We start from the raw sequence: 13,833 nt of genomic DNA, 5'->3' as shown, positions 1-13,833 counted from the left end.
TAAGAACAGTCCAGTAACTAAGGTATAACACAAACCACTGCTGCTACCACCAATAATAATAATGATAAGGGAAATAACAAGGGAAGAGAATACAGCCGCTCACCACCCACCAGCCTGACTGATGCCCAGCCCGATCAATGCCCAGCCCGACCCGAGCAGTGATCTAACCTTTCCAGGTAACTGCCCCCAGTTTATATACCGGGCATGACGTGCTGTGGTACGGAGTACCTCTTTGGCTAGTTTGGGTCAGGTGTCCTGTCTCTGCTTCCTCCTGGCTTCCCCTCCTCCCTGGCAAGAGCATGAGACTCAGAAAGCCCTTGGTCAGAGTAAACATTACTGAGCAACAACTAAAAACATCGGTGTTATCAGCGCTGTTCCCAGGCGGAAAGTCAAAAAGACAACACTGCAGCAGCTACTAAGAAGGAGAAAAATGACTGCTACTGCTGAACCCAGGACAGGCCAGCAAGAGGACAGAGGCCACAAGGCCAGGTTTCAAATTAACTGCATAATAAGCGCATTGTACAGGCAGATGGGGGGGATAAGAGATATGCATCCTGCTGAGGGCAGACTACTGATTGCAGGCAGTCCTAATAGTAGAGGGCGAAACAATAAAGCATCTACATGTTTGAGCAAGCAAATTTGGGCAGTCTTAGAATGGTAAAGCTGGTTTTCTGCCTCTATGAAGTGTCTTCTCTTGGTTTGCTCTGTGATGGTAGAGCCCTCCTTGAGAACTTTCTACATCTACAATTCCACATGGTATCTTCTTTGAACACACTTACAGGTCTCTCCATTGTTAATGCCCTTTTGCTATGAATAGCAGCACTGCTGTGGGTAAAGGCCTGCACACTAATGCCATTAATGTCTGCTTGTGTGGTAATCACACATCTGACTGCAGTATCAACACAGCACAAGAGGAGGTCTGTATTGGTGGTTTACAATGCAGTTCCATTTGCTTGAGGTCAGAAGATCTCCACATATATATTATATTATTATGACTCTTCAAAACAATGTAAGGAGGAATTATCCATATTTTATTCTCACCTTCCCATTGTTTTGGATTTGGATTGACGACATAAAGGCGAATTGTTTATATCTCAGTGGGGCTATCACACCTCAGGCCACCAAGGAAGAGATGGAACATATAGATTCATGATGAACATATAGGGTTTATGATGAAGGAGTGGACACAATCACACAGGTTATCCATAAATGTGGAACATGAACTGCAGTTGAGCGGTTAAAGCCTCTCCTGTATGGAGGACAATGGCTGAAGTACAAATATGAGGAGGCCTGGCAAATTGACTTTATCACTGACCCACCAAGGGAAGTGCCATGTGCTTACCATGGGGGAGGCAACCACCAGATGGCTGGAAACATACACTGTGCCCCACGCCACTGCCCGGAACACTATCCTGGGCCTTGAGACACAAGTCTTATGGTGACACGGAACCCCAGAAAGAACAGAGTCAGACAACGGGGCTCATTTTCAGAATAACCTCATAGATATTTGGGTCAAAGAGCATGGCATTGAGTGGGTATATCACATCCCCTACCATGCACCAGCGTCTGCAAAATTGAATGAGACAATTTTGCGAAGTTGTGCTTACTCTTATCAAGGACTTTTCAGTCTCTCATGCTCTGCCAGTGAGGAGGGGAACAAGAAACCAGGAAGGAGCAGAGGCAGGAAACCTGACCTGAACTAGCCAAAGGCATATTCCATACCACAGAACATCATGCCAAGTACATAAACTGGGGGGGAGCTGGCAAAAAGCCACTGCACTGACTGACGCTCAGGGATGGGCTGGTCATCGATCAGCAGGTAGTGAGCAATTGTATTGTGCATCACTTGTGTTTCTCAGGATTTATTCCTCTCCATTATGATAACATTATTACTATTACTATTATTTCTATTATTATTATTAAACTATTCTTATCTCAGCCTGCAGGTTTTACCCTTTTCTGATTCTCCTCACAATCCCACCAGGAGGGAGGCTGGGAGTGAGCATCTGCATGGTACTTAATTGCTGGCTGGGATTAAACCATGACAAAGAGAAAGCTTTCTATTTGGTTTATTTACAGCACCTTTAGTTTATTTATAAATGCCCACTCTGTACTTGGGGAGCAAGAAGATTGCCAAGAAATGGAAGCTGCGGATGAAAGAAACTTATGAAATAATCCTGAGATGATCCAAAAATATTCACCTCCTAGTAAAACTTACTATAACTACACAAGAATGGTTTCATACCAGAACACAGAACATGGAGGCTGAACATGGAGTCTTTGAGAGAGTAGGGGCTAGGCAAAAAAAGTTCAGACTGGGAAAGCAAAACTCATACAGTACTTAGAGGGAAAAGGGAGATTTCAGGTTATGAAACTGGAAATTGAAAAGGAGGTGTTAACTTAGAAACTGTTATTTCTGTTACATGCTGTTGTGTAATGAAATTTTTGAAGACACAGAAAAATTATTCCGCATGTGGAATAGACTGACCAGAAAGGTTGATGTGTCTATCTTTACTACAGCAATATAAGAAGACAGAAGCAAACTTTGTTATGCAGCTGTGGATGTACTGGGTTTGGTTGGCAAGATTTCGGAAGCAGGGAGACTGCAGAGATGGCTTTTTTGACAAGATGCCAGAAGCTTCTCCCATGTCAAGTACAGCCACTTTTAGTTGGCTCCAAGACAGACCAAAGATGGCCAGTGCTGAGCTAAACAGTGATGGTGATAATAGCTCTGTGATAACATATCTAAGAAAGAATAAAGTATTGCTCAACAGCAACTGAGAGGAGTGAGAATATGTGAGAGTAACAGCTCTGCAGACACTAAGGTCAGTGAAGAAGGGGAGTAAGTGCTCCAGCTGCTGGAGCAGAGATTGCCCTGCAGCCCTTGGTTAAGACCTGAAGGCTGTCACCCTGCAATACATAGAGGTCCATGGTAAAGAACACAACCCACCCACAGCCTGTGGAGGACCCTGTGCTGAAACAGTTCATGAAGAACTGCAGCCTGTGGAAAGGACTCACATTAGGAAAGGTCATAGAGGTCTGTTTCCTGTGGGTGGGACTCCACAATGGAACAGGGGAAGAGAAAGGAGCAGCAGAAACAATGCATGATGAACTGACTGCAACCCCCATTCCCTGTCCCCCTGCACCCTTTCTGTAGACAAGAGACCTTTGTCAAAGCTTGGTCATAAATGGATTTCTAAGGTAATCACTGAATTTAAAAAGTTCTGTTCAGGCTGTCTCCCCAAATGGCTTGTAATCTGATAGTTTTAGCAAAGTTACATTATTTCAGACATGCATGTCATCATTATTAAGATCCTGAATCCCTGCTCCCCTGGATCTGGAGTGACAAACCTGCCTTTGGCAGAGAGCACTGAGAAGTCCATGTAACGACTGCTGTCCCCCTTGTGGGCAGTGACACCATTTTGTGCCAGCCTCCTCATTCCCACCAATATCACCACAGCTATATACCTAGTACTTTCCTGGCTCAGAGCAAAGGATGATGTAGAGGCACATGGACAATAAGAGGGTGAATGATGACAGCCAACATGGCTTCACCAAGGGCAAGTCATACCTGAGAAATTTGGTGCCCTTCTATGATGAGGCCATGGCATGCGTGGATAAGGGAAGAGTGACTGATGTCATCTGCCTGGATGTGCAAGGCATTTGACACTATCCTGCACAACATCCCTGTCTCTAAACTGGAGAGGCATGGATTTGACAGATGGACCACCCAGTGGATAAGGAATTGGCTGGATGGTCGCACTCTTAAGAGTTGTGGTCAATGACCCAATGACCAAGTGGAGATCAGTGAGAAGTGGCGTTCCTCAGGGGTCAGTATTGGGATCGGTGCTGTTCAACATCTTTGTTAGTAACATGGACAGTGGGATCGAGTGCACCCTTAGCAAGTTTGCCAAGACACCAAGCTGTGTGGTGCAGTTGACATGCTGGTGGGGAGGGATGGGATCCAGAGCGACCTTGACGTGCTTGAGAGGTGGGCCAGTGCAAACCTCCTGAAGTTCAACAAAGCCCAGTGCAAGGTCCTGCACATGGTTTGGGGAAATCCCAAGCACAAATGCAGGCTGGGCACAGACTGGGTTGAGAGCAGCCCTGAGGAGAAGGACTTGGGACTGCTGGTTGACAGAAAGCTCAACATGAGCTGGCAGTGTGCGCTCAGAGCCCAGAAAGCCAGCATATGCTGGGCTGTGGCAAAAGGTGTGTGACCAGCAGCTCCAAGGAGTTGACCCTGCCCCTCTACTCTGCTCTCATGAGACCCCACCTGCAGTGCTGCATCCAGCTCTGAGGCACCCAACACAAAGGACATGTACATGCTCGAGTGAGTCCAGAGGAGGGCCAGGAAGATGATCAGAGACCTGGATCATGCCTGCTATGGAGACATGCTGAGAGAGCTGGGTTTGTTACACCTGGAGAAGGCACTGGGGAGACCTTAGAGCAGCTTCCAATACCTAAAGGGGCCTACAAGAAATGTGCAGAGGGACTTTATACAATGGCATGTAGGAATGGGATAACTGGTAATGTCTTTAAACTGAAAGAGGGGAGATAGCTATAAATTAGATGACAGAAAGTTCCTGACTGTGAGGGTGGTGATACACTCATAGAGGTTGCCCGGAGAAGCTGTGGCTGCCGCATCCCTCGCAGTGTTCAAGGACAGGTTGGACAGGCCTTTGCGCAACCTGGTCTCGGGGAAAGTTTCCCTGGCCATGGCAGAGGGGTTGAAACTGGATGATCTCTAAGGTCCTTTCTGACCCACAGCATTCCATGACTCGATGATATCCTGAAACTGGCACCAGGGCTGCTGCCGTGGTGAGCGATGGCAGCGCGGGCACCACTCTAGCTGCCACGGAGGGGTGCGATGGTGCAGGTACCCCACGTCAGCCGCCCGCAGTGAGCGATCGCGCAGGTACCGCACTCCTTGCCATGTCGGAGAGCGATAGCACGGAAGTCCCGACAGCCGCCATGGCGAGCGATGCAGAGCGAGCGGCGGCGAATCGAGGCATAGCGGCTAGAGTGCGTCAGCGGCGAGAGGCGGGGCGGCCGCCGCGAGATAAGATATCAGGCGCCGGCAGCCGAGCTGAGCTAAGCTGGAGCTGAGCTGCTAAGCTGCGTGGTAGCTGCTAGGGAGCCCGGACGCCGCCTCGTTGTTGTCCTCCTTCTCTTCCATTCATTCTCGCCTGCTGCTTGCTGCCGGCCGCCGCGGTATGGCTGCCCGGCTGGCTGAGGTGAGCGGGGCACCGTGTGAGGGGTAACCTGGTGAGGCAGGCGGACGGAGTGACTGGGAGCCCAGCTGCAGCGGCCGGGGGCAGGGTGGCAGGCCCGGGCGGGCCCGGGGCGCGCTGCCCAGCAGGAGGCGGGTGGGCGGGCCGGGGTGCCTGCGGCGAGTGCAGAGCCGCGGGAGGGGGGAGGCAGGCGGGGGCGGCTCTGTCAAGCGGTGGTGCCGGGCAGGCTCCCGCGGCGGGGGGCGGCTTTGCTCGGCCTTCCCTCGGGCGGGCCCGCTACCCTTCGCGTGGCCTGGCCCCGCCTCGCCTCCCCTCCCCGGGGTCCACCTGGGGTTAGAGTGGTATCAAGTTAGGTATGAGTTTTGGTCCAGACCACTCTGTGTTGCCTAGGGCCAGCCATTTTTTTGTGGGGGTATCTACTGTAGCTTTGTAATTTACGGGTTACAGCCACATACGTATGAAAAGATCCACATACATGCGTACACTTTTATGCATATCTATGGAAGTGGTTTTTGCAATGCTACAGTACTCCCCTCCAAGATGGCTCTGTGCATGCAAGTATGTGCAGATAAGTGAGTACATGCACAGTCACACACACATACTCTTCTGTTTTCCTGTATGTGGTATGTGAGGTATTTTGAATTTTATTTTGAGGTGGGGTTGTTTCTTCCCTCTTAAAACAAGGGGAAACGCCATGTCTAAGATATCTGTTGACATAGCATTACTATCCTGCTTACGGAGTGTTAATTCCAGCCTGAGAAAGTGGGTTACTCTGTGAGCTAGAGCAAAAGATTTTACTAGCATCAATGGAAACCAAAATATACTATGTCGTTTATTTTATATACATATTAATGTACTTTTTAGAGGAAACCATTAAAGAGTGATCTTTAAGCTCCTCTGGGCTGTGGAGTTTTCAGTATTAATAGTGAGAAATTTGGAAAACTAGCCTGTGGTGTGAAGACAGTCTCCAGCTGATAGTAGTTTTCTTTTGTATGTGTGTGCAGGAGAAAGGAGGGAACTATTCTGCTTAAGTGCAGCTGCTTTTTTTTTTTGTGTGTGTTCGGCTGCACCACTGGTCATAGTCTGGGATATAACCCACCAGATTTTAAGGGGAATAAGTATTGTGACAGCATGATCAGTATAATAAAATCAGTGCTGCCTCATTGGAGGACCTATAAAAGATTGCTGTAGGTGATTCATCATGGTCTCACTTCTCCTTCACACTCCTCCTGTACTGCATCTTCTCTCTGTTTTCTTAACTGCACTGGCACCTTTCTTGTTAAATTGACCTCTGATTGACTTAGATACTGAAGAACTTCTTATTCCTTGCCTTAATGATGGCTACCAAGAAAACATTTCTATTTCATCGAGGGGAAGGAAGCATTAGGGCAGAGAGTGGTTTATACTTTAAATGCTAAAATTCAGGTGATATTAACCTCAATCATCTTCTCAATTTCAGTACTATTTTATGAACGAAAAGCTGCTGAGAGCTCTGTTATAGCAGATGGGTGTTGCTTACCCTTACCTTGAATCTTGCTTCACATCTGCTCTGTGACAAAACATGCCTTTCCTTACTCTTGTGGAAGATACATAATTAAAATGGGATTCTTCTGTGCTTTTCCAATATACTCTCTCCAGTACTGTGTGATCAAGACACACAGTGCAAAGTCTTTCTGGAGTGTTTCATAACAAGCTTCTTTACAAAGAGGCATTACTCTGAGAATTTACTTGGAAAATACTTGTAATTTCTTCTGTATGCATATTTGGGTAAATAAAGTCTCTTCAATGTAATAATTAAAACCATGTCTTTTTGTGTGGGCTTTTTTTTTTTTAATTAGTATTGTGAAGATAACGCAACTCAGAATGGACTTTAAATTCTTCTTATTTACCTAAACATCCTATCTGTGCATTTTGCTTTAAATAGCTACCTATGTGTAACAGGGTAACAGGTAACTGCATACCTATTGCAGTGCAGAATCTTTGCCAGTGAAAGATGGAAATTCACTTCAGTGTTCAGGCTGACACTTACTGGTGCTTTTGTTTTCATGTTTAAATCTGAAAAGTGAAAATGTTTGATAAGAAGTCACTGAAAGAAGAACATGGAAATTTGGGCTGTTAGAGAAACTCTTCGGAGTAGAAGAGCCTTGCTTACACTCTTAGCATTGTTATTAATCTCATCTCCTACCAATCAGTGAGTATCTAGTAGTAGTAATCATTTAAAGGTGTTACCAATTATGATTCTAAACTTCAAATAAAAACATGACATTACAGCTGAAATAATGCATGCTTAGGCTTATTTTCACATTGCTATTCCTGAAATATTTCTCTATTCAAGTTACTAGCTTCTCATTTCCTAAACAGATAAATACCTTCCTCAGGACTTGCAAGGTTGTAACCTTGTCATTAAATTGTACCAGCTATATATTCTAGACAGCCATAATCATCCTTTGATTTGTGAAATGTAAAGTTTGGGGCAACAATGTTAGAGGTGCATGATTTCTTTGGAACTGCTTTCATCATTGAATGTCTCTTGAGTAATCATTTCATAGATTGTTTAGAAACAAAAAACCTTTTTCATACAGTAGAAACAGGTTCTGGAAAAAAAAAATTGGTCAAACAAAATTCACCCCGTCTCTCAAATGCTTGCTTTCTGCTGTTACAGCAGATTAAACAATCCTGAGTGGAAAAGCCTGTTTTAATGTGTTCCCTCTATTGCATTGTTTTAAATAGGACTGAAATGGCATGTGCAGGGTCTTCTTAGATCTGCTGTGGCATTCCCGCATTTTATTTTTTTTTTGTCTGCTTCTGCTGAATTAAAAAAAAAAAAAAAAATTGTACAATAGGATGTGACAGTGTGTATTTATATATATTTAGTTGGTGTTCTCCAGTGAGCCTCTGATTTCAAATAAATTTTTAAATACCTCTGTAAAATGTGTAAACCCTGTTCCAAAAGAGTGATGAGCTTTCAAATCTTCCCTTTTCTGGAAAAGATTAGTTATTGAAGCTTTTAATGCACTTCTGGAAAAAAAATAAAGTACATCTGTAATAGGATATCTTAGGTACTTGGTGGTGTAGCTTAGAAGTCTGAAACTTGCATATTATGTACATATTACAATGAGAAGCAAGGGAGATGTGGTCCATTTACAGAAATGTGTAAGGTGGTTTTCAAAGGATGTCAAGATGGTTGATGATGGCTATAAGGACAGGATGACACCAGGGAGGTGTTTGTGTGTGAATTCCTTTCCACTACTAGACACATTCTTGTTAACATTCTCAGACGTAGAACTTTAGACCTGTAGTAACATGTTTATTTATAGCTAGCGAATGCATGCTACCAAATGTTTGGGGCTTTCTCATAATGCAACCGGGAAAGGTTGAACTAAACGAGCAGTGGCTATATGCAGACAGCTGTGAGGAGCAATGAACCATCTGCAAGTACAAAACTGCTGAAGGCAAAGGCAAATGCAGAGCTGCTCAGGAATGTGCACTCTCTCTACTAAGGATTTTGCTAAGTATTTGTTCTGACAGGAGTAAGTTTTGACAGTGGGGAAGGTGGTATGCTCTGAGCTGCTGCTTATGGTGTGATCCTGTTGGAAAGCTTAGAGAAGAGGGATGTAAGTCATCTGATGTCTAAACAGATTCTCGAGGGCTCTGAGCAATGAAATACTCTTTTGATGTTTTATTCTTCCTTTCTTTTGCAAACAGGACTTCTACATAAACAAGAAATACCAGACCTTGATACTTGCTTTTTTTCTTCTAGCTGGAATAGCCTACAAGATGCCAAACATTTTCCTAGCTTCTTGGGGGTCTTGATGCTAAGTTTGAATTTGTGGTTCTTAAATGCTTTTTTTTTCAGAGGATGGAGTTTACTTCTAGTTTTGCAGTTTTAGTTCACCTGTGCTTTTTTTCTATCCTTCTGAAGATGGGATGAGGAAGGCAAATGTACTGCTGAGTCCAGTTGTGAGCTAGATTGGGGTAGTCTGTCTGTGTGGCCTTTGTAAAAGTAAAGAAGTAGCGGTGCTGTTTTGCATAGACATACAGAAATGCTTACACCTACCCACTGTATTTGTGGGACGGGGATGGTACCTTGAAATATCTCTTCACAAAGTGACCGGGCTCAGACTGACGCTCAGTAATGACTTCTTCATCATGTCTGTGGCCCAAGGATGGTGTCTGAAAGCTCTAATTACTTCATTTGAACAGTGTTTTTGATGTCTGTGGCATTCTTGTCATCTGACTTTCACCCTACCTTTCCCTTAAGAAACGTGACATAAAGGTCTTTGTGGTTACCTGTATACCTCGCTCCTCTGGTGTTCTTTGATACCAGCCTGTGTTTGTAAGTCCACGAACTGCATTGCCTGGGAAGTTCATAATTTGGTTGTGTATTGTCAAGCCTTCAGCTGTGTGCAGGTGAAAGAAGCTGCTACTGTAGAACTCCTGATTGCAAATAGCAGGTAAAATTCAGAATTCATTTTTATTAAACATTATCATCTTCTGAAGATTAATATCTTCAAGATACAGGAGTTGGATCAGGAAGTTGGAGAAAGCTGCTTAGTCCCTTTTTGGAAAAAATGCAATTCTTAATCTACAATAAGATGAAGTTCTTGCTATAAAAAATTCTTTAAATTCTCACTGCTCCAAATACATTATACTTAATGTAGCACTGATTTCAGGATTCTGATCCTCAAGTTATTGTAAATGGGGTGTAGGGCCATATAGTGAGATTCTGAAACTTCTCAGTTTTGTGTGCCTGCTGGTCTGCAAGCATTAGGGTTGATTGCCAGGCATCTATTTTTGCAGTCTTCCTTATTTGTTTTCCCAGCTTCAGCTCTGTGACTTCCTCCTACTCCTGGGAAGATCCCGTGTTGGTTTCTATCCCTCTTTCTGCATTTTCATTTGAAATCCCCCACAAAGCCAAGGCAACTGCTACTTTCTTAGTTACAGGTCTGCTGCTGCAAATGTTGTTTTTTTTTTTTAAAGGAAAAAACAGCTTGAATGCTACTTAACTCTTGAATTTCCTACAGCTCCTCTGCTGAAAGCTGTGATATCCACAGATTTCATGTGGCATAGTTGTAGCTCAGGCAACTGTTTTAGCAACTCCTTGGGTATGGAGGGTACGATTGCAAAATTTAATGATCTACTCACCATTTGTAACCATGGTCACCATCACATTTGAATGTGCATGTGGAAATTCCCGAAGCAGCCCTAAAGAGAGTTGCTGTTGTTTTGCTGATGAGCACTAACTCATTAGTCTGTGCTAATGTGTCACAATGGTCACAGTGCCAGTCTCACTGTTTAGATAGTCGCCCATCTGTCTAACCATAGAAAAGCTTGCTTTATTGTTCTTATGTCTGACATTACTAGATCTTTTTGAGGTGGCCCTTCCAAACCGAAGGGATGACTTTAGAGGAAGGTACAAAGGTTTGAAAACTGAACCAGTTGCCAAGAAACATGAGTGCCAAGAGAGAGTAGGTGGTGGTCTGCTGATACCAAGTGGGAAATAAAGCTGCAGAAAATCAGAGAGGGGGCATCTCTTGTCACCTTATTGAAGAGGTGGCTGGAGAAGCTGGAGGCAAACTTAGGGGTGCAGAGTTGTGGAAGATGAGCAGGGGCAAGAGCAGCATGGCTGGTTATGTCCTGGGTGGCCAGCTGGCCAGACACCTGAGGAGGGAGGCTGAGTGTGGACTACAAGTGCTGTGTGCAAAGAAGGCCTTTAAGATCTTTAAGGGCAGATGCTGTGGGGTATGAAGTGTAGGAGCAAAACTGGAGGGAACTGAGGATAGGGCTGAAGAACTGCAAACCAGCTGCTCTCAATGCTGAGGCATGGAAGGGAGAAAGAACAGTGAGCAGAGAGGAAAGGTGGGTTGTTGGGGTATCTGTGTGGGGTTTATCGGCGTTATTCTTCAAGACTAAACAGTTCTGTCTTGTGTAATGAAGGGGAGATAGAAGAAACTGGGTATTAGAAGAGCGAGTGCTGAGCATAGGGGAGATCAGATATATGTCAAAGAGGCAGACTGAGGAAGAAGTAATCACAGTATTATATTTGTCTTTTAGATGTTAATTACTTTCAAGCACAACTGGAATGGATTTAATTTTGTGATATTGAATCTGAGAAGCTGAAAGAGAAGGCATGAATCCTTTAAGAAAAACTTTGTTTTTTTTCCCTCCAGATTTATTAATTGTGGCTATTTTGGGTGGTCTCAAATACAAAAATTTAATTTAGTAAAGCTATAGTATGCTTTCCTTATAGGAAAGGCTTCTCATTAATTTCCCAAAACTCTCTGTTGGAGAAAGTGCTCTTCAAGAAACCAGATTATAATATCGTTAAAATGTGAGACTGTAGGAAAAATGTAAATACCATGTTAGTAGTTTGTATACCTAAGAACTTGGCCTTTAATTAAATAGGCTATCTAATCAAATACATAGTTAATCACTTGAGCAAAATGCTAGTCGTGGTACACAGGTGATGAATCATGTATATGCTTAACAACCTCACCTACCTAAGATGGGTTGGAGTCTGAGGTTGCATAGTGTGTCTTTCTACTACTACTCTGTCACAGCCAGTTTTATAACTGGCTAGTTTTTTGTTCTGTTTTCATTAAAGACATAGGTTTGTAGTTGTTAATAGAGATTGTTTTCTGCAAATCTAACTACCAGTTGATTAAAAGCACTCTTTAGTGTTTTTGCTAGTACTTGTAGTAATAATGTGCAAGTACTTTTTCTGTTTTAATGTGGAGGATGTTTTCCTTTCCTGTTACATGTTTCACTCGACTGGAGATTGTTTGAACTCAGTACATAGACCTTTCTACAATAATTGTTGCTGATCTCCACAGCAGTTATGTTTCATACTAGGACTGGGGAGTTTGGTCCTTTATGTAGATTTCATAATTGTGTTGTACAGCTAAAGTTAAATTAGGGTGGATAATTAATGAATGCAAAGGATTGATTATTTTTGTTTATTTGCATTCAAATTGGCAGCTTTGCTTTGCATCTCTGACAGAAAATCAAAGCTGCATAAGCTGATTCATGTAGATTACGGATAATGTGGTTGGCAGGTTAATCCAGAGCCCTTGGTGGATGTTTACAACGATTTTTTGGTCACTGGCCTGTGTTTCCTTAAGAACTTTCTATTTAGAATTTTATTAGGGTATGAGTAGATGTTAATTGGGATCCTATGCTCCTTTTTTTTTTTTCTTTTAAAAAAAAAACCAACTTTTTCCTTTTAGGAAAAAACCCTAAATTTATCTGAGTTGACAAGAACTTGTATTTAGGATGGATATGTCTATATTCTTTAAAAGTGTGAGCAAAAGCCAGACTGAAGGGAAATCTTATTTATGTGCCTTAGTGGTATAGTGTAGGTAATGGTTTGAAGACTAGTTAGGAGTATACAAAACCAAGCTTTTAATTAAAACCCAAGAAAATCTCCCTTACTAAGTAGTTGTGAAAGAACAGTTAGAGTTGATCAAATAGTATATTATTGTAGCTTTCTCAAACCTTAAAGAAACATTAATTATATACTCTATTATTTAGAAAAAATAACTTCCCTTTCATAAAATGCCTTTCTCTTCCTGCGGTAGACATATATCACATTGCAAATAAAAATGATTTTTTTTTTAAGAATTGGGGATATTCATAAAACATAAAAGCTGTATTTTAGGCCACAGTAGTGGTCTAAATATGTAATTATGGGGCAGGTTTTCTCTATGTATTTCAAATTAAAAAGCTCATAATAAGTCAGATGGTACTTTTATATGTATTTTAGAATAGGTTTAAAATCTGTTAATTTCTATACTGGAGAAGGATGAACAACCTTTTTACTTACTTAAATGTTTCAGATTATATTTGGATACAAACAAGATAAAACAACATTTAAAAGCAACCCCTCCCAATTTAATGTATTTGTGAATAAAGAAGAAATAAAAGCAATGAAAATGTTTTGCGTATAGGACAGCTGGTAGTCTAAGCAAAGAAACATTTACGTAATCTGCTGTTAATAGAATTACTGCTAGTAGATTTTAACAATTTTAGAAGTAGCAGATGTGATGCCTTTCTTGTAGTTGAGAAGACTGAAAATACTATTTCTAAATTTTTTAAATTTTTTTTTCTTCCAGCTTTTATGTAGTTTCACAGTAAACCAGCAACTGCACATTGCAAGATGGTAAACTAATGTAAAAAAAAAACGAAATTATGTTCCTGCAGCTCTGATTGAGAAGCTGGTATGGTGCATCATTAGATCTCGTTCTGGAGCATGGTTTGGCACTTCTGCAGTCCTGGCTTTATTTTCTCTGGAACATCAGCAGCTAGTGTGTATATGGGGTATATATTTAATTCATGTGATTGTCTCATGATGTTACCCCAGATGTACCTTATGGCTAGTATGGGAGATCATGGTAGGATTATATTTTTAAAATAGAACTTGGTTCAAGGTCCATGATGAATAATAAATACCTGACAATCATTTAGGAGTTCTGTGAGCTGACATACTGCAGGCTGGGGCTGGATTGGTTGTCCTGGTTTAGCGGAAGAGTTCTGAAGATCATAGTTGAACAGCTCAGTGTCTGGTCTCTAAACTTCAAATTATTGTAAGAAAAAAATAAAA

The 13,833-nt window shown here is 42.5% G+C and overlaps 1 protein-coding gene across 1 annotated transcript in view; it reads left to right on the top strand.

Moving 5' to 3' along the window:
• The first annotated feature begins 5,152 nt into the window (after positions 1–5,152).
• The window catches only part of FAM169A (family with sequence similarity 169 member A), a 34,907-nt gene continuing 26,226 nt past the window's right edge, over positions 5,153–13,833 (top strand). Inside the window, exon 1 of the mRNA XM_061475764.1 lies at positions 5,153–5,237. Coding sequence (XP_061331748.1) covers positions 5,217–5,237 — 21 coding nt within the window. The 5' untranslated portion in view covers positions 5,153–5,216. The remainder of the gene's footprint in view (positions 5,238–13,833) is intronic.

Source organism: Pezoporus flaviventris, unplaced genomic scaffold, assembly GCF_033815535.1.
Source record: "Pezoporus flaviventris isolate CSIRO_AGI_PZ_B2104156 unplaced genomic scaffold, CSIRO_AGI_Pfla_v1 ptg000090l, whole genome shotgun sequence".
Taxonomy (NCBI): Eukaryota; Metazoa; Chordata; class Aves; order Psittaciformes; family Psittacidae; genus Pezoporus; species Pezoporus flaviventris.
This window is presented reverse-complemented; position numbering and strand designations above follow the sequence as displayed.